Source organism: Malurus melanocephalus, unplaced genomic scaffold (genome assembly GCF_030028575.1).
Source record: "Malurus melanocephalus ecotype Western Australia unplaced genomic scaffold, MMel_1.1 scaffold_264, whole genome shotgun sequence".
In the NCBI taxonomy this organism is placed as follows: Eukaryota; Metazoa; Chordata; class Aves; order Passeriformes; family Maluridae; genus Malurus; species Malurus melanocephalus.
In genome coordinates this window covers 245191-266950 of record NW_026623496.1, presented here as the reverse complement: position 1 = coordinate 266950, position 21760 = coordinate 245191, and the positions used below count along the sequence as shown (strand labels likewise).

At 39.5% G+C, this 21760-nt stretch overlaps 1 protein-coding gene across 1 annotated transcript in view; it reads right to left on the bottom strand.

Annotated features, from left to right (window-relative positions):
• MTHFD1L (methylenetetrahydrofolate dehydrogenase (NADP+ dependent) 1 like) overlaps positions 1 to 21760 on the bottom strand; it is a 137423-nt gene that overhangs the window by 26718 nt on the left and 88945 nt on the right. Inside the window, exons 25-26 of the mRNA XM_057375921.1 lie at positions 16538 to 16645; positions 14725 to 14877 (exon numbers count right to left, since the gene is read on the bottom strand). Of these exons, the coding sequence (XP_057231904.1) occupies positions 14725 to 14877; positions 16538 to 16645 (261 nt within the window). The remainder of the gene's footprint in view (positions 1 to 14724; positions 14878 to 16537; positions 16646 to 21760) is intronic.

Below are 21760 nucleotides of genomic sequence, written 5' to 3'. Positions count from 1 at the left end.
GCTAACTGGGCACTGGCACRTCTTTCTCTGATTGACAAGTTTGAATTTGTATACACACTCAGGTCAGCAGCTTTCTGATATCTGCACATTTGGGATCTGCCAGCTAACGTGTGGGTCACTAAATGCTCCCTGCATATTATGTGGCTGATCGGTGCCTATGGAAATGTTYGGAATAAATCAAACAAGCTTCAGCATCTCAGAGGATTTCAAGAGTCAGGCTGCACAATCATTCAAACAAGGCCTCAAGTGGCACATACTATTGCCAGCAGTTCTAGCTTGATTTCCACAAAAGTCAGGTAATTTCCCAGTTGTGTTGCTTTTGATGGACAACTTCCTTCTCATCCGAGAACAAGGACTGTACCKAACTTGTGCCTCCTCTGTGATGTGTCAGAAAATTACTGATGAAAAACACTGTGTAAGACAGTGTGTTACTGCAAATATACTACATGATAGCCTATCAAATGGAGAGAATGGCACTGCAAATTGATTTTGAATAGCACATTTGGGAGTTGCTAAGGATGTCCATTGCACAGTAAACATCTCCTGCCTGACATCTTGTCTGTCTGCCACTGACAACAGATTTTGTATCAATTAATGAACAGCTTCCAAAATATACGTTTTGCAGCCTTTATCTAAGGGTATGTGAAGTAACTCGTAATATGAATTAAATAAATTCTTCAAAATATGCAGCTGCCTCAAACCAGTCTCCTTAATGTAAGGTCATTTCTGATGTATCTTATTTATCTTTCATGAGTGCCTCAAGACATTAAGTAGGTACGCTAAGAAATCAACAACCACTTTTATAATTAGGTAATTGAGTCTGCAAATTGCAGTAAATATCCTCGATTCCTGGCTATCTGCTGAAGGCATTATTCAGARGAGATTCTTAATCCAAAGGGAACACATGAGAAAGACTGAAAAATAGCTAAGTGTGTATGTGGTATTCAAACGAATAYAAAAATTTCTTTCAGAAGAGATGTTAAGACATTGCTTGGAAAATTATTATCTATTTTGATTACTGGAGATGTAAACCAAAATTATTAAATAGAAAAATCAAAACTTCTAAGGTCTATCGACTGGAAGGAAGAACAGGCTTTGGAGACAAGATAGAAAATAATATGCCACTTATGAAATTATACAAAAAATGGGCAAGTAAATAAGGGGCCCTTCACAGAAAGAGAAACAACCAGATGCTGTGAATCACAGCCACTCTCAGATGCCAGCAGGGTGGAGAGCCAAAAGACTGTTTGTTATCTGCTGCCAAAGGGTATAAACCAGCTSATCTAGACCCAACAGATCATGCCTGCTAATGAAAGAGCTGATGGGATTTGTCACTGYAAGGAGCCTGACCAGATCATCCAAGCATCCTGTCTTTGGATGCTGCAGGTGACTGTACAGGTGTGTCTTGGTGCTTGGGAGTACATGGCAGTGACAGCCAGAGTGACTGAAAATTAGTTTCTTTTTCCATTCTAATTTTGCCTCAAGATTTGCTGCACTGTTACAACATTACTTTTTAATTCTGAAAAAGCTATTTATTCTTTGAAGGACACACGGGAAAACAGTACAGGGAGAAGAAACAAGTGCTGGGAGGAGAATGAGAAGGACTGGGAGAAATAGGGGGAAATACATCTTGTACAAACAGGGATGGTAGCAAAACCACTTGGGAAAAGGTAGCAGGAAGCAGAGAAACAGTAGCTGAACTAACAGACAGATCTCATCAGCAAAATGCAAGGAACAGAGGGACACCACTTCAGAAGACAATTGCTAAAAGATGGAAACAATGAAGCAGCAGTAATGAAATTATAAGGTCTTTATACCTTTCTGAGGCCTGAGAGCAAATACCATCTCTAATGTACTACAAGCAACATCCATCTCAGTAGTCTTAACTTCAAAAACAATTCTRTCTTGGTGCCTGTGAACTATGTAAAATTTCCATTTTGAAGACCTCAAAGTCTAAACAGCCAAAGCAAACAAGGAAAGGAAAATAAAGCTGTCGAGGGTTTCTGAGAAATGCATTATTAAAGCAGCAGTAAAGAACGACTTATTAAGAATTTATCATATGCATCTTAAAACACATTCTCAATGCAATTAGGAATCAATATGCCATTGCATTCAAAGCCAGATAATTTTAAATGTAATTAATCTTTTCTTCCATGGAAATTATATAGGGCTGTTAGAATTATGTAGGAATGAAAATAACACTATTTACATTTCCCTCTTCTTTGGAAATTGCTTTCTTTCATTATTTCTACAGATTTAAAAAAAAAAAAAGAAAAAAAACCATCAACAGGTAGTTTCCTCTGACAGTCTATTCCTCCTACAGTTTCTTTTGCAGCTGGACTCAAGTGCACCACAGGATGCACAAAACAGAAAAAGAATGGGTCCCAGATACATTCACCTTAAACAAGCAYGTCCTTTCCCATTTTATCTTTGAACACAAAAAAGCAAATTAGATCTTAACTTAGTTTTTTTTCCGTAAGACTACRAAAATTCTTTGAGTTTTGCTGGTTTTCGGTTGGTTTGAAACAACTCTTGCAACTCCATTCATCATTTGTAAGGAACTGCAGTCCTACAGCAGCTGCTTTTAACACTTCCTCAGTGGAGTAGATTTATCTTTTGAAGTTCTCACTGCAGTAAGTTGCATCAGACTTATCACACACATGGAATTAAACCAATACAAAGTCCCTGACAATGCTTTCCCGTGACTTGCACTAGTGATGAACCCACTAAYTCATCTATTTAGGAAAGACCTAATCACAGCACCAAAAAGAGAACATATTCAGATTGCCTTGCTCTTAATGTCTGGTGGTTTCACCTCACTTTACAAACCAGTGTTGCAATTTCAATTTAATGTGGTCCTGGAGGTTATTTTACCTCATACAAAATGACACATGAATGCAGCACAACCAACTAATCGCTCACAGCACTGGTTCAAGCAAGAGAGATCTTTACACTTCAGTTAAAATGCATTTAGCTGAAGGTTTAAATTAATTTTATAATTAAAACAAATCTATTTTATGCACTTGGCAACCTTTCCTCCAAACTTTCCTTTATTTTGTCAACTTTTTCTCTGAATTTACCCGCAAGAAGTCCCTTGAGGCTTCACACAAATTGCCTTTCTACATTCTTTTTGTTGGTTTTCACTAAACTACAGAACAAACTTTAATGGAAGCAAAGTACAATTTACCAAAACAATTTTAAAAAGTGGAAGCTCATTCTGTGGCAAAGGCTAAATKATGTTTTCCAAGAATTGTATTTGGCAGGAGTCTTAATACAGCAGACTGCCTTGGTTTCCAGAGGTTACGTCTGAATTAAGAGAGAGCCAGCAACACCAGCCCATAAACAGTAACAAACAGTAACACAACATGTGAAGGAGAGATAGAGCACAGAACTGAAGATCACCAAAAGTTCAGGRCTTTCTGAGATTGAATTTAGGATGTAAAAGCTGCTTACTGCTCAAGCAAGTACCACTGAGAACACACCTTTCATTCAGTACATTCCCTGGCTCACTCACCCCTGCAAGAAGCCAGAAGTCTTCTCATTGCCCTTCCTCCCCACCCTCTATTCTTTTTGGCAAGCCTGGAAGAACAAGACATRATGACGCTGATGCAAAGGGATGCAGCACTTCATAGCTGAGGAGTAAAATGAGGATTTGACTGACACAGAGGTGGGGCCAGCAAATCTCCCCTTTAGAGCTACAAAGGCAGAAGAAAGGAGGTAACAACACACATTCTGAGGGTATTCACACTCCTGCTCTTCTGCACAGGTGCTGCTGGCACACGGAAACACTCCATACTTTGCATGAACTCAGGACCATTGGCATGCTCAATTTGAAATTCTGACCACACAGAAAAATCCCACATATGCTTTTCAGTCCAGGACTAATCCCCATAGCAGCATGTATGTGGTTATTGGTTGGGGGTTTTTTGGTTGGGTTTTTTTTTTAAATTGTACAACTTCCTCTTGGCTGGATCCCTAAAAGTTGTAAATTACACATTCTATGTTTAATGTATGTCGTAATCTCGTTTTCCATTTTGTTTCCATAAAATATTAAGTTTTATGGTGCCAACAACATAGCTAAATTCTCTCAATTTAAATAAAGCCCTTTAATTGCAATTTATTCTCATGTATATCCTGAGCTGAAACCAGAAACTATTTCTGCCTGAAAGATTAGAAAGAATGTTCTTAATTTCTGCAATGCAATGATTCAATTTTATTTTCCTCCTCTAGGTTTTGTGCTTCCCATCTTTTATGTCAAATGTGTCAAAATAAAAACTGCCTCCAGATGCCAAAATAACTCCCAGAATGCAAAAATAGAGAAAATAAATGAGGGCAAAAAGAAAAGGAGAAGAAAGAAATGGGTGGAAAAGGTGGGGGAAAAAAGGAGGAAAAAGATACCACCTATGTGACATAKACTACTTCTTCTTTGGGGGTACATTTGTCATATTATGATACTAATATCATTGCCTAAAAGAAAAAGAAGTGAAATACAAATTAGCACCACTGAGACTCAACAGTCTCAGGTGTCCCCAAGCACATTTCTCCAGCAGCACTCCTGCTCCTCTCAGCAGACTGCAAATAAGGATCAAGGAGCCCAACGGGAACTTGGCACTGAATTTCACGCTGTTTGGTGAAAAAAAAATATAAGTGAAGAGTAAAATCAAGTCAGGAGATTTATTTTCACTTATGTGAAATTCACTTAAGTGAATCTTACAAAAGACTAGAAACYGTACAATAGGTTTCCACAGGTGACAAATTGTCACAGTTCTTCCAGCCTCAGTCTCCTGCTTGTTTTTACTGCGTGAGCAAATAACAAAACCATATCATCTCAGTGTAAGAGTTTACTGATGATTTACTAAAAGGCAAACACATTATCCACATTTCTCTGCTGCTTTCATTTATGGAATGCTCATTTGATTGCAACACCTACACCAGAAGGCTGCCTCAAGACACACTCAATATTCAGTGCCTGTAGGGTGTTACCTTGTGGGTGCCTTACAAGACAGAGAAGATTTGCCACCTCACTGAGAGGTATTGTTAGGTAAAATCCTTTCACACGCATTAGCGCAGCTTTCTCATCGACACATACCCAGTGCTCCTTCATGCACTGCTTTTGATTATGAAACCAGATTCAAAAGAGAATCAGAGCAAGATTTCCTGAAGATTGCAGGGGGTATAAATGATATTCCTCTGACTATCATAAGCCTCCGTATGTTTAATAATTGATGTGTTGGTTGCTAAATGATGATTGAAACCAAGTACCTTTATGCCATTTTGCGTACCTGTAGAAACAAGAAACAGTTGATYTGGACTCAACCATCCTTTTAAAATTGCTGTAGTCATGTAGTTTCCAACTTAAAAAAGTGAAGTAAAAACCTGTAGAAGTGACATTAAAAAATAGCCCCTGAGCRGCAGTGCAGAAAAGGAAACCATGACCTGATTACCTAATTCTCACTACTTTTCCTGAAAGCATGGACTCTGAGGTTAAGTTTAGACTCAAAGTCTTCAGAGCATTGCTGAGCTTGAAGTAGGACAGCTCATGTATAACTTTAACATTTCTAAAATACTTTCTTTCCAACTGCAACATTCCTCTATGTGACTGAATAGCTAATTCTGAACTTCTTCATGCCACTACCTTTTCTTATTAAGCCTAAAGCCTAGCTCCTTATGTTGTCTAAAGAAACATGATTATTAAACAAAGATGCTGTGGTCAGGCACTTCAGCCTAAAATATTGTGCAATTATACAATTTCATCTTCTGAAAACTTGGAGTCCCTAAAGAGAAACTGTTTAGCCTACAACTAGCTCCAAACTTTGACATGTTATTAAAAAACATTATTAAAAATGTAAAACCAGTTAAAAAAAATGTCCTATTTCTATCAGGCATTTTCATATGACTTTGAGAAAAGCTGAATGTCCAGCTGCCGGGCACTAACCTGTAAAGTGTCAAGCACTGATGTAGCTGGCATGGGATTATCATCCACTGGACGGTTGTGGAGGTAAGAGTCAAAAACATTTCAAAGAAGCCAAACTGCTGTAAAAGTGAACACCCACCCGTCTGGTACCACATCTCAGACCTTTTGCATCTGATGTCTTTCATTGGGAATACTCTCCTGACACAGCTTCATGCGTTCCCTCAGGTCCTGTCACCGGTCACCAGACAGAGGAAGTTGGGAGACTGCAATGRGGTCTCTCCTCAGTGTCCTCTTCTTCTGTTCACTTCAGAAATCCAGTGATTTCAGCTGCTSCTCATAAAGCTTATGCTCCATAGGCTCTCACCATCTTCATAGCTCTCCTCTGGATGATCTCTAATAGCTTTATATCCCTTTCCTATTGCGGTGCCCAAAGTAGCACATAGGACTTGAGGTGGTGAAAAGGTAACGCTCTRTTCATGACATTTCATCATTTCAGAAGTAAAGAAAGATTGTTCTTTTCAAAGTAAACCCATTACCACTTATCAAAGGCAAAATTCACTATGGCAGCATTTGTACCTTTCGCGTTTTTTTTTTTAAATAAGGACACACAAGGAATATCTCAGGAAATACTTTAAGATTTTTATGTGGGTGGGTGGAGTAGAGGAGGAGTAGCAGCACAACTTTATCTTTCAGTATTGTGCACAGAATGTAGGTCAGCCTACTCCAATGGAAATACCCCATGCTGATTCTTCACATTCTTAGACATAAACATMTCATGATTTTGTGGGCCAGGAAATCGTGAATTTTATTCATGGTCCTGTCCCAGATTCATCAGGGGGACCTTACTGTTTGTATCTCCGGACTCTTTGTTTTAAAAAAACATGTCAAAATTTTGCTTGTCCAGGRAATTACTAATACAAAGAGCATGTAAATGTTGAGTATTATAGCTTCTATAGTCCATGTCTCAATGTAATAAATTAGAGAATYTCAGTTTCTAATTTCTCAGTAAATACTATTTTGTGCATAACTAATGTAGGACGCATTTATCTGGAAAGTGCCCTTCCTCTCCCATAAAAGTTATTTGCTAACTAATAATAGTTATGTATTTCACTATGTAAAAGTATAACCTATTTTTAACCTTACATTGTCATACAAAGTTTATGGAGAAAATACTTAAAAAAAGGAAATCAGAGTCCATTTCCTGTTTTAACAAGGATAATCYCTTGACCAGAAGGCACAAATATTCATTCCTCTTTAATGCTAATTAGGACACTCATTATTTTATGTTTCACAATTTARCAAAAGAAAGCAAGTTGCTGGGAACATTATTAAGCTCAAAACATCTTTCACTTTATTTATCCARAACTCAATAAAACTGTTCAGTCACAGACTTGCAGCCTCCAGCTAGGTTCCTTCTATTAGCCTTAAATCATTTTTAGAGTTGCAGTAACAGTGAGTTGCCAAACTCAAATATACAGCTATCTACATCTGCTAGATAGTTTGTCTTACTGGACAGTCTGGAAAAATTTCAGTCACTTGATCCAAACTGCAAAGTTTTTTGCTGCTACCAAGGAATMACTACTTTTAAAATCTGCAAATCAGCATTTGAAAAATGCATCTGTAAGAATGCTGAAAGGACAATGGTTTTTTTCCTTTAGGTAAGCATAAGATTGCCTCTCCAAAAATTGCATATAGATAGGAGTTTTAGAAAGTAACTGCGCCTTCCTTAATGAATGGCTGAATCTCTAAATTTCCTATTTGAGCCATAAAGAACCTTTTCAGAAACTGCAATTTCTTCAACTGAGGAACAGGCTGAACAAATAAAAATAGGGAAATGAGACATAATTTCAATTTCTCCCTATATGGAGGAACAGCAGAAAGCTGGAGTGGCATGAGCATGATTGCTGCTACCCCACTGAACCACGACAGACAGCAGCAACACYCACCCTGCCCCAAAGCAGATTCAGTGACCCCTCTGTCTGGCAGCATCAGCCTCTTCACACAGCAAATCACCCAAAATGTCATGAATGGGGAAAGAAACACCTGGCTGTCTGTCTAATGCTCAAGTCTGTACATCTGTGTATAGGGAGCACAATCAAACCCTTATCACTGCTGTTTCAAGGCATTCCATAAGCTGATTTTTGAGCTCYCCACATTTGATTGAAGGCCACACACAGCAGGCTGATTGAGCGAGCTCTTCACCAGACCCATTTACCTGCTCTGGACACACACCAGATGTGCTCACCAGCACGGTCAGGGCACTGGGCTGGGCCCAGGGCAGGCAGGCAGCACTGCTGCAACTCTGAGAAGCTGCCGAGATTCACCCACCCCTTCCCTCTGCCCTGCACAACACCCCAGCAAGAGGCATCCACAAACTGCTCAGACTTGCACGTGCCAGCATTTCCACTGCAACACCCCTATTTCTTGTCTGAAGTCATGCATAAAATCCAAGGGCAGTTGTCCAAAATTGGTGCTGGCTTCTGTCCAAATTGCACTTCCCACTTTTAACTGATATGTCTTTGCTAAAAGCAATGCAAATAGGCTTTGTGCATCATTCCATGCAAACAGGCTAACGTACATCATTCAAAGAGCCCTGTTCTCCACATGGAGTTATCAATCTTGATTTTCTCCTTTTTTAACTGATGTAGCCATATCCRTTCTCATCTGGGATAAAGGCTGTAAATCAGAGACAAGGGAATGGCACAGGTAGAAGACACACCCCAACTGTGATCGCAGGTAGGTCTCACTGGAACAGACAGCAAGGATGTCAGACTCTCTGAAGGCCTTGAGCAAAGGACACTCTCCCAGAGGTTCCCTTTTGGTTCCATGGGTGCTGCAGGTCATTCCCATTTCCCTACTCTCATGCCATGTGCCCACCTAGGACAGCTGCTCTGAGTTCATTACACACAACTTCTCACGTCTGACCAGGGCAAGGCATTAACAACCACACTGAACAAAACCATTTCAGAGCATAAAGAGTTSTCTTGGTTCCAGCATCGCTTAAACWTGTCCTCACTAGCCAGGCACTGCCTGTGATCAATGAATCCATASTGCCTGAGCGGGWGTGTCGAGTCAGCTCATCTTAACTCAAAACATGTGCTCAAGCACTTGTGATCCTGACATCCCAGTCTGAGAAATTCCTCTGCAGCTGCTCTCATCCACCATACCCTCCATGCCCTTTCACATGCAAAGCAAAGGAGGTTAGGTAAAATTCCCACAAAAGATGGGAGACTGTCAAAATGCATTTTCAGGAGATCAGTCTGAAACTTATTTCAGGCTAAAGTGAAACATGAAAGTCACTTCTTGTACTTGCAAATAGGCTTTAAGTTCACCTATTTAGATAAACTACCTTAGCTTAACACTGACATGTCTAAGAGCTTGAACATAATGTTACATTTCAATAGATGCATTTAATATAAATATATTTGGAAAATATCATCAAGGAAACCTGAYTGATACAAGAAATACACTTTGGTTCACTTCTGTCACTAAAAAATTAATTTTGTTTAGAGCCAAATTTAAACATTTGCATAGAAAAAATTCTCTGGCAAGGCTTAAAATATGGTAAGATGGGAAAATGATTTTGGGAAATAGTGGACACTCTGGATACAAAGAAATGTTTTCACAAGAGTCATACTGAAATTGCTTATAATGGAGGTTGCAGTAAGAAAAAAATCTCATCTGAACTAAACATTAAATAGCCTACTAAACCACAGGGTATATTTTYTACTTTGATATGTTGTCTAATGATTTCATCCTGTCCCAAAACAGGTTTTCCTTCAACAATTCAGTTCACTGAAATAACACACCCACCTACAAAACTTATTTTWCCTTCTCAGAAGAAAACAAAGCAAAACCATACATGCATTTCTCTAACTACAAGTGCTGGCCCTCAAGGAATGTAAGATTAGGTGGAATAAAGCAGTAAAAAGATACAAATTTAATCTGGCCAGCAATGGGACATGGTCTTCATTTCAAAGAGGTAATATGTGGTACATTATTATGATGTAGGTTAAATAACGCTTACTAGCAAACAGCAGTCACAGGAGACAGCACGAACTATACAGAATCTAACTGCCTTGCCTCCTTAATCTGTCAAGACATTTCTAAATGCCAGAGGAGCAAGAGAGGCTGGTTTGTGTGGTTTTTTGGGTGTTGCTTCAGGTTTTAAGTGAGTATTTTACCACATGCCTGTGTCACATGCCATCACGGAGGTACAGTGATCCAGAGCAAAGTGTATTTACTCTGYATTTCCCACAAACACTGGCTTATCCACATCAGTTTAAAACAATAAATGCACAGACTACAGGGAAATTTCTATCATTTAAATACATTCTTTTCCATGCACTTTGAAAAGCTACAGAAATKATAATAGTATTTTCAAGCCAGCTAAACTCTACTCTTTTTCTCTTCAATTAAAAAAAAAATCCTTAGTCATCAGCAAGGTATGTTCTGCTCCCCTGTAACTACATCCATTACTCACATGACTTCTTCCTGCCCAGATCTTAGTTAAAACAATCTAATTGTTTTAACTAATGCTCTTGGAACACCTACAAATATCTTTAACCCGTGTGGCTTTAATGTCAGCCTGAAGAGTCTGTGAACACCAAGGCTACAACATGGCAACTATACAACCGCAAAGGCAGGTGATAAATGCCACATCACCAGGGACATTTTTTTGACCAAGAGAGGTCAGAATACCTAGCAGAGCGTAGCTTCTTTGTAAACAATATAAAATTGAACTGTAAGCTAAATGCTTTACAAAGCAAATATAAACCTCACCATCATTTATGTTTTTGAAACATTACCCTGTGTTAGGCAGATTATCAGGATGAGTTGAGCAATCCAACAATTATTATTGATCTATCTCATTAAAGCACCTCAGAGAAGTGACAAAATGACAGTTTGGAGACAAACTGGGCATCATGCACCATTGAAAAATTGCAGTTTCACTTCAGGTGGCCTGGACTCCAGTTTATGTTTAATGGACACTCTCAAAACTTGTTAAGCTCTCAACCACTAAGAAAGAAGAAATTTATTCAACAGGGAATCTTCCTTCTGAAAGTATTCATAAAAATATTTACTTTCAAGGTCTTTTCCCTCTTACAATATCCAGGTAATATTTTGGCAGGACAGTCCTGGCTCTCACCCACAAGTGAACTAGAGCTTTCTGCTCCCAAACTCTGATTTCAAACTACACTGGGTCCCCCATGAGYTCCTTCCCAGAGGACATAGTTTCARCACTTCTTCCAGACTTGAACTTCTTTCTCTATGAGGAGAAAAGTATTTCTGTAATAGGCTGACCTTTCTTCAGATATGTTGATATCTGAAGGATGTCAGTTCATTGTGAGAATTGGGAAGCTGGCATGACTCCAAAGGCTCCACATATTTTTGAAGTGACTTGCCTGTGATTTTAACTCATTAAAATGAAAGTGCGTGGCAGAAGAGTAGTACATACTTAAAAATCTCACTGTGACTCAAACACAGATTTATATTCTGTACCAGTGATCACTTTACAAAAGCAAAAGACAACAGGTTTTACTTCTCTGACCTTCCTGCATTCTTGCAGCTCACACARAAGAGAACAATGGAAGTGTGGCTGACTGTGAGAAAGCACCAAACTGCTGTGGCTTTTTGGGTGGGTGTGGAGAGAAACACACATACTACAAAAAAATCTAATAACTCCCCACCCAAGCATTGCTAGTGAATGACCTCACTGGTTTCCTACATATACACCAGCAGCTTTCCTGCCATCACTCTGTTAAGCCAAGCAATGATGTCAACAGTCCACCTGTGAGAGTGATGTAGCCCTCTGGGTCATGGTCTCAGAGAACTTGGATAAAAGCTGTGCCAGTGTTAATTAAATGCACCTCTTGTTTCACTGCTGATTTCCTCTGATAAGGCTCAGCTCATTTTTCCTGGAAAGACTTCCATGCTGCATGGGAACTGGAGCCAACCATAACACAAATTAAATATKGCTTAGAGAACATGAAGACAACACACTAAATATTTAGTTAAAAAAAATAAAATCACTGCATATCAGTGCTGGGACAAATACAAATCTCATTACTCTGCATGTGTTAGTGACAAGGCTAAACTACAAATGCTAGTTATTGCAGATAGTTTATTATCTCTCAGCAGTACTTATTTTTCTCATTTGTAATGCTCTTCCCAATTACATTGGAGCAGAACTCTAACAACCTGCTTTACTGATAAATTCTGACASGTTAGAATATGAGAAGTTAGTCTGYAAARAATAGGCTTTGAGAATGGAGTYTGACATTTAATTAGCATCAGAATTATCACTATAACTTTAATGAAAAATAGCATTTTTTTTTCCTACCAGCAGAAAAGGCCTTAGCTGTAAGAAGGTTCTGAGCAGCTTAGGTATTAATGCAATTAGCCAGCAAGCAATGAAAGGAAAAAAATATATATGCTGCTCTTTCTATTTTTCCTATATAAAGAAATCTAATCCACTGTTTACCATATGCTGCCACCGGGACTTCTGTAATCCCTCTACTCATAGCCTTGATTTCCAGCCACTTGAAGCCTTCAGGACATGCCCTTCTATACTAGCTTTGTCCTTGCAGAAATTTTCAAATAGCTCTATTAGTATGAGAACYGCCAAAGGAAGGCTTTCAGTTCTGAAATCAGACATCAAAATTATTCCCTCTTGCACAGCTTAAAAAGTAACACTAACCCCAAGACTTAGTTGCTGACAACAACGCACATAAAAATTGTGAAGGTGGCAAATGGGAAAAGTGATCTCATAAGTAGTGGTACCATTATAGTATGAGAGTTTTTTTCATGATGAACACAACTCTCAACTCTGAAAGGCAGCARGTTGGACCTCTTGCTATAAATTTAATTCCAAACAAAGAATTGTRTGGTAACGATGTTAGGAACACACTCATATTCATTCATTCATTCTGATTTGTAGCAATTGTGATGGTTCCAAGAAGTGTTCTGTCCCACATTCCTGAGGATTGCATTCCTGAGCATTAGCAATATTTTCCAAACAACCAATGATCGATGTCCATGTATTTACATTTTCACCTCTTGGGGATCCTGTGTTTATACAGTACCTCGCCCTACAAACTTTCTTGAAATGCATAACACAGAATACTGCCTGCCCAGCTCAGGATATGGGAGAAGTTCCATGGCTAATACTACCTCTCACCAAAGTCAGGCCAGCTAACTTAGATGTGTTTTTTACTCTCCCTCCAATAAGAAATCCCATATATAAAATGTCCTTCATAAGAACTGCATTTTTTGGTTCTAAGTGGAAACAGAAAATGAGTGGTAATCCTTGAACTTGTTTGGTTTATATTGCTCTTATGGACAGTTTCTATGGATTTATGACACCGAGCTGCAGCTAGTTTGTAGCAAAGCATACAGGGTGTGACTCATTCAGAAAGCTCAACCCAAGAATATTTCATTCTGACATCCAAYAGAACAGCTCCCTCATGGATTTGAATTAGTTGCTGCCCATTACTCACAWGCACTCCTTCTCATAACTTCATGACACACAACTTACAGCGCAAACTTGAATCCAGGCCATGAAGGAGATACTAGAAGTTCTGACAAATTTTATCCTGCCACCAGTAATTGGAATTTGGTCTTACACAATTTAAATACACAGCTGCTCCTGTTCCTGGTGGATGTGCATAATGTGGTCATGCAGAGGAAAACATATCCCCGAGTCCAGTGACTTAAAGTGACACAGTTTCCTGAACTCCAGGAACCCTCCTGGTCAGAAAGTACTTCCTTCCTCATTTCAAACACTTGATTGTTTCAGAGGGAATTCAAAACAATAGATTAGAAACTTTCAACCTTTCCTAAGTGTACTGCTACCCAAGGAAATCAGGCCATGCTCTGGGAAGATGAGATAACATTGGGAGAGTACTCTTTCCGGAAATGCAATGGCTTTTGCATCCCTTCTGTAGCACCATCCCATGAATCAGCTCCACGTAAGTAATAATTCTAGCTAGGAGATGTCAGATGATGTTCTGTGTTGTTGGGATGAAGGTGTGCKTGGTTGGCAAAAGGCAGGAGCCAACTCACTCCTCAGCTATTTCAAGCCAACTAATTTCTCAGCTATTTGGATAAGGCCCGGTAGGGAGGAAAATATCAGGATCTTCCTAGTCTGAGTCAGTACTTGTAAGGACAAGGAAGAAAGGATGACAATTGCCTCTTTTTAGCACCTCATTGTTTAAATATCTAAAAAAGGAGAAGGAATGTGCTGTTATGTCAGCAGTTACAAGTCTACCCCTTCCCACCATAACTTAGTTTCACAGGACCGTAAGTGATGTTCACAAAGGCGCGGAACGGATCAGGCTCATCAGCTGAAGAGAAATTTTTTTAAGCCCTCTACTCCCCAACACAATTCTTTTCATCTAAATACATTAAAATGRTCTGTAATGATGGATGGAAGATTTAACATTTAGAATACAAATATCTAACCAGTTATTTACGGGCTGCAATTTGAATAAGAATAGACAACGGACAAGTACATTAATTTTTTTGCAGCATTAGGGTGCCTAAATGCCCTAAACTAACAAAAAAAAACCAGCAACAGAAACAACAGCCGTTCTCTCAGACCTGACAGTCAAAGCTCTTACACGACATTGCACTTTCTTGATTATCTTCTCCTATCAACACAGAGCTGTAGAAAGGTTTAGGRTAAGATTATTATACAAAAACAAGAACTCACGTGGTTCTACACATTATTTTTAGAGGCAAACAGGAAATGCACTTCCCTGTCAGGCTGGGTCAAAGGGGAGTTATAGAGTTGAATGCTTTGCACTCACCGTTCCTACCAGAGGGTAGATGAATCCAGCTCCAATGCTGGCTCGCACATCGCTAATTGGCAAAATGAAACCAGTGGGAACACCCTTCCTCTCAGGCTGATGGGAGAGGGATAGATGAGTTTTTGCCATACAAATGGGAAGATTTCCAAATCCCTAACAAAACAAGGGAAAGAAAAGAAAAATGCTTTTAAAGTTGCAGTAAAGACACATTAATGTTTTTGTTTTGTTACCAATAACTTCTAGAAACCCTAAAGTCCATAAAGCMAGAGTTAACCTCAGTTTTATAATAGGTAGTATTTCAGAAGTGGACCAAATGTAGTATTATATGTGTTATTCTCTCTCAGCTCCGACCCCTACCTCCAGAAACTTGGCTGTAGTGATACCCAGCTTCTAGAGTGGGTTCTCAGCCTAGAGTGAGGCGCAAAAGCTGCCTATGCAACAGCTAAAGTGCTTTGTTTTCAGAAAAGGTCCACAACAGGTACCTTATCGAACATAAAACCTGCATCAGCTTAACAAAACAGCACTGCAGCAGTTCCCTCTKGGCTCTAATAACCCCATTAAACACCAACTTGAGACCAGGATTCAGAGACCGAAAATTTCTAAGGGTATTAATGTCCTCTTGGAGGTAAACACAGGCTCATGATGCTTTCCTTTATTTTTAAACAAGACAAAAACTGAAAGAGGTGATGGCACCCACTTCACTAAYGACAGTGCACTAGTTACTGAAAATGTTGGAGGGAATCAGGGAAAGTGCCTCAGCAGCTCCCCCCGACATTATTTGTCTCCAGGTTATTGATTAATCTTGAATCAGGCACCTTCCACTCTTCTGTTCAATTCCTTGACAAACAGAGCCAGTTTACAAGGCTCAGGAGAAGTGGCACTTCAGGGAATTGTCCCTGCAGCCCGGTGCTGACAACCCCTTAGTGACACTGCGAAAATATTTCCTAATACTACTATTGTTAAGACAAAAAAATGGATTAGAGAAACATAGCAGGAAAAAATGAAGATATGGATTATTTTGCCTCAAGTACATGRAGTAATCTTCTTTTCCATTTAAAAAAATCAAACTAATTTTCAGGAAGTTTGCATTATAGGGAAGATGGCTACTCTTCTGCCTGTCTGACCAAGCTGCTGAAGTTTACTCAGGAATTTTTCCTTGACATMTTGTCCATAATTTCTACCTTTTGCCAGAAAGGCTCCAGCCATGTTTATGTCCAGAAGACATTCTACTATCAAAAAAACATTCACCTCTCCAYACGGTAACAAAACTTTTCAAACTGTAACAAGCTCCCACATGCTTTAGGATAGGTGATCTATTTCATGTTCTAGTATTCATAACTCCTTGAAAATAATAGGAACAGAAAGATTTTACTAGCATTGGGGCCTTGTTATTRATGTGCATAGCTGTGTACAGGTCTTTCTGTGTTTGCAAACTCTTTTTTGCAGGTACAAGTGAACACTCCTATGCTAAAATCGGTTGCATTTGCTACCCACAACTTTTGCAGATATGCAGCTGTCCTTTTTGAGAGACTAACACAAAATGATCACACTGCATAGAAAATGCAGTTTCATGGGCAGTCTCAGAAGTATTCTGAATGMCAGTCACATCTCACAGGAGATTGCTTTCAAGGTTAAAACCATTCCGTTCTATCGAATATAAACCAATCCATACTGACCTTCACACCACAGGTGAGCTCATGCCTTTCAGCAAAGCTTGACTTAACACTCCAGTGTGGGAACATTTCACACCCTGAGGTTTCTCAAGACTCACATCCAGCAGGTACCTGCCTGCGAAATTCCCTGGAGTTCTTACCTGCCGGGTGTAACGATCGACTTGTGACTGCGCAGCGGGAGACAGCTCCACATCCTGAGCTCCATACACCTTCTGAGCAATGATCCTTATTTTTTCAACAATAGGAAGCTGCAGAGACAAGGAAACAATACAAGGATGAACATTACCCAAGAGAAACTAGGATCCTGTTTGCTGAGTGAGGTCTTTGAATCTCTYGTTTAGATTTATCCTTGTTAACCTGGCTTGCTAAAGCATGAAATAAAGTAAAGGGCACTGGTGATGGATATGATACTCAGTACAGGTACATGAATTAACATCCATGATTTCAGCCACTCCATCCTTTAGAAGCTGCAAATTTGTGCATTACAGAGTTGACAACATGAGCTTACACTTGCCTGAAGTGGGGGAAGAAAATTACTGCCCTGTAGTTATAAGAATCAAGAGCTAACTCACACTGCAGACAGGAGGAAGCAAGCTCCACTGTGTTAACAGGGATCACTAGACAAAAAGTTTCATTTCAGAAAAAGATAACCTATATAATGAGTGGACAAGGCCWCTGAGAAATGAGGAATTGTAGCAGAAAATTCCTGACCCATCAGTGCTCCTTTGATTGTGATTTCCTTTTATTAATTTTTTTTATTCTCACCTCCTATTCTTCCCAACATGCATATTTTTAACTGTAGCTTTGGTATTGTAAAGCAGTTTGGACACTTAAAAGAATAYGAAAGGATTCTAGGATTCACTTTGAAATCCCAAGTAACTAAATTCAATCCCAGCCTTCATGAGTATTCACATCGTGTTGTTCAGCTCAAACAGCACATGTTCTGCCTTCATGGCTTCTATTTGAAGACAGATGCAGACTCTCACAATCAGTCTGTTAGAAATCCCTTAACAGATTTTCAGCAAACAGTTTTTTGTGATCAGATCAGGCATTTACTTTTTGTGCCATCATTTTTGCTTGTTTWGGGTAAACAACTCTTTCCTATTTCCTCTTTCTATTCTCTTTAGTTTCTAAYGACCCAGGAGACAGCAACTGTGACTCCTCCAGCCTATTTTAAACAAGCTGTTCTGACTTCTTTCAATAGGAACAGGATGATGGAGGAGGGATCTTACCACAGTTCAGCTAATTCAGTGCTGACCATAGATGGCCAGAGGTGTGTGCAATTTTAAAGGGAATATCTCATCAGTGATTTGTTGCATATGTAATTAACAACACACGTGGGAGAAATGCCAAACAAAATCTAGAGATACCACTTGGGGAAGAAGACTTGGTAATCTCAAGCAATACAAAAAGCACCAGAACACAAAATAAAAGTATTTCCTCTTATTCTAACAMAGGCAAGAAATTAATTTGTGAATAACGAACTCTGTAGGAAGTTCCACAGTTAACCACATTTTTGTAATGCCTGTCTGGAAGGAATTCTCTTTATGCAAAGATATATCAGTTGAAGGGTTTGTGTCAGACCGACCTTTTTTGTATTTATAATTGAATTTTAGAAAAATTAAAGCTTACATCAATAAAGAACTCCAGTAGCAGAGGCAYCACAAGAAAAGAATCTCACCAGACTTCTGAGTACCTTAAATGTAAGGCAGTTAAAAGCTACTAAGGCTCAGATAAAATCCCCCCTCAGATCTGAAATTTCAAAGACAGGTTTAAAGAAGCTTCACAAGACACTTTCTGAACATGCTCACTATACAATTATTATACCTTAATTAGGAGGAATAATGTCACATTCCCAACATCAGGCTTTTTACAGGAATCCAAGCAGTGCAAAAAAAAAAATCTAATCAGGATTGGTGATAGAGCATTGCAAATATCCTGGATATAATTCCTGGCAGCAGCACGCTGAATGGAATACTTAATGTCATGGACAGCCATGACGAGATGGAACTTGTCTCAGGATGATTATTAAATACATTCATATCCATGGCAGTTTTCAACACAGTGGGAGAAATGCAAAACATGTCTCTTAATTTGCCTTTTSGGTGCTGTTTGCTTGCAGTCAAGGACTAACAGCAATGGCAAATGGAAAGGCAAAAGGAATTCCATTCCCTGTTGTCAGCAGGCCAACATCAAAACTAACAGCTTTCTGCTTAACCCTCAGTAATTCACTGAGATGGAGATGGACATTTAGATTCAACTTGCATTTGTGTCAAAACATTTCAAACTAATTTGACAGCAGTATAATTACTGCGCCTTCAGCCCCCTTCCAATGACCATAGCAGTATTTTCCAAAAGAAACCCAGCAGGGCTCTGGCTAACATCACAGGAGAATGCTTTAATGACAGTGGTGGCATTCTGCTTCCCCTGGGATATGTGTCTTGCATGAGTGAGTCCAAGCTGGGCAGTCAAACTGTATCCCTATGGATTTATGGGTTGGGTTTTTTCCTGATTTGGTKTTTTTTTTTTCTTTTTTTTACCAGAATTTCAGGTATTTTTGGGGTCAGTACCCACACCTCACATTTTGCAAATGTAACCTCAGAAGAATTACCATTGGAGAACGAGTTATGGGAGTGTGAGTGGCAAAAAAAAAAGATTTCCTGAGCCTGTCACATGTTTGTGCCAGGGATGCACATACAAACAGGAGAGGCAACGTGTGCACAGTGCCAAAGGAGCAGAGGAGAGTTTGAACCTCTTCAATCTCAACACTGGCAAGAGGAGTCCTGGCTGAGCCAAATTCAGACAGAAACCAGCAGRAAGGCACAGATGAGCTACAACATTAACACAGCCCATGCACATGCACACTCTCAGATATGCTTCCTTCCTGAAGTTTCAGGAGTAGGGAAAGGAGCACACTACACCATGCTAAGGATCCACCTGTTTCCTTGTATTTTGTGGGATTTTTAAGGCACTATCTATTTAGAATCCCAGTGTAACAGGGCATTTCAAACTAAAAAAGTTTCCTGTGTTTCCGTTATCAAGTAGTAACACTGGGAAACTTGACTTTGATTTAAAGAAATGCTTTCCARACTAAAAACACCTAGTGCTTTGCATGAGAAATAAAAATTCATTTTACTTGGAAGGGTCATAATGACATTTAACAGAAAAAAAGTTCTACTAATTCAAGAGACATTTTACGTAGCAGAAGCCTGGTTGTTTACAAGATACTTGTAGGAGTAATTTTTACTTTTTCTTATGTGATCTTTAATGGCAAGTTTAGCTTTAGGTTTTTAACAAAACTTGATTATTCAGCACTTTATTATCAAAATACTCTCGCTGATGGGCAAAGACTGTAAGTAGCAAGAATGCTAATTCACATGGAGAAATGTGCTGAAAAATAGGAGTCCTATTGCACAAGTAATAWATCATTAGGGGGTTTTAAGCTGGATTTTTGCTCCAGCTGATACTAGACCTATCTAGGAAAAAAAATAATGTGAACTACCTATTTGTGCCTTATATACTCTGGTCAAATGTCTGCCAGCAGAAACCACATATCTCAGATACTTTAAAAAAAGTGTTTTCACATCTGTTGTGGTTTGGGAATGACACTTTCCAGTTCAGTGTCCCCACCAAGACTCTCCAGGAATGCCTTCTCTCAGGAGTCTCCTCTTCCCCTGCCCTGGGCAATGACAGTGACATGGCATAGAATAACSTCTGGGCCATGCCCTCTTCCAGCTACTACAAAAATTAACCCTGTCCTGGCCAGAAGCAGGACAATATCCTTCACTGGTTGTTTTTTTTTTTTTGTCTGAGATTTTTTTACAGTGGCCTCGGAAATTCCTGAACCGGTTGTTCATTCCCACTTTTGAACTCCAGTGGGGCACCCTTAGCTGCACTGATGCAACTGTTTGCAGGCCATCAGCAAAACAGCCTTAAGGAAGGGAGGATGAAAAGTCTCATCTGAATGGTGTGGATGCACTCCTWTCAACAGCAATTTGATTCCACAGCACCTCTGCCACTTGGACAGCCAGGGTGAGAAAAAGTTATAAAAYGCCCAGAGTATCAAAAGCATGAAAGATTTAGGATCAACAATAAAAGCTATTCCTCTTCTCAGTTTCCTTATGTAAAGTTGTGACTTGTAGCACAACTTAGTACATTTAGGTGAAGAATAAGTGACGGACAATAGACAATATGGATTTAGATAAAAATGACTTTTACAGATATACAACTGCGTATTAGTACTATGCTGAAGGAATTATGGCAGCTTCAGAGAATTCATTCCAAATCCAGTGTTAGCTTCCTGAGAAAATGGTAACATAAAATATTCAATTTAACTTATATTGAATATGAGAAGGTGCTACAGGGCCACACAGTACGAATATCTGCTGACAAWTCAGTAGGTTTCTCTCAGAAACAACCAATCTAGCCAGTCCTGCCAGAGAGAATGTGCACTTCTGCAATCTCACACATTGAGAGCTACCAAAGCCATATGCTGCTTCTGAGGCAAGCACAAACACTTGTGCTTGCTGAGGCTGCCAAGCACCCCCACCATAARCAGGATTATCTCCTTGGCTAAAGCGTAACAAGTGCTAAAGCACAAACTGCTTTCACAAAAACAGTATCTGTGCAGCTGTACATTTCATTACTTGACAGAGAACGATTAAACCACGAAATCAGCACTGATAAAGATGAGAGCCTCTCATTCCCAAGACTGTATTGGTTATCTGAGATGAAATCATCAGTGTTACCATCCAGCCACGCTGCCACTTCCAGTCCATTTCACTTGCAAGACAKGATATTAGTGCCAAGTGGTGCCATTTATTACAAAATCTTCTTCCTTCCCTCCTGTCAACAGCAAGGTTTTCACCAAAACGTAATTTAATAGAGYTTAATTTCTGCCAGCCTTTTCTCACATTTCCTTCACTCTTCATCTCTTCCTCACTTCTAACAGCTGACAATTACCATTTTTCCATGTAGGCCTTGATAAGGATTTCCATGGACAGCAGACAAGCTACAATAGACCCTCCTTTCATCCYCATTTCCTCTGCTGCTCACACTCACCCTTGTGCCAGGGCAACTGAGGCAGCACCACTGTTTGTGCAGCTGCACATACCAGAGAAAGTGATCCAGGCTAAAACATATCCCAGGGGAAAAAAAACCTATTACAAACCATATCAGTTCACACATCCAGCTTATCATAAAGGCAAAGCCAGTGCAAAGCAGGAAAAATAGCTCAAACTGCTCAAATCTGAGCACTGAAATACAGCAGCAGAAAAAGCGAGTCAGGGCAGGGACACACACCTTGGCTACGATTTCTGAAATCAGTCTGGCTGCCAAAAGCCAGTATTAAGTGAAACAAAGCA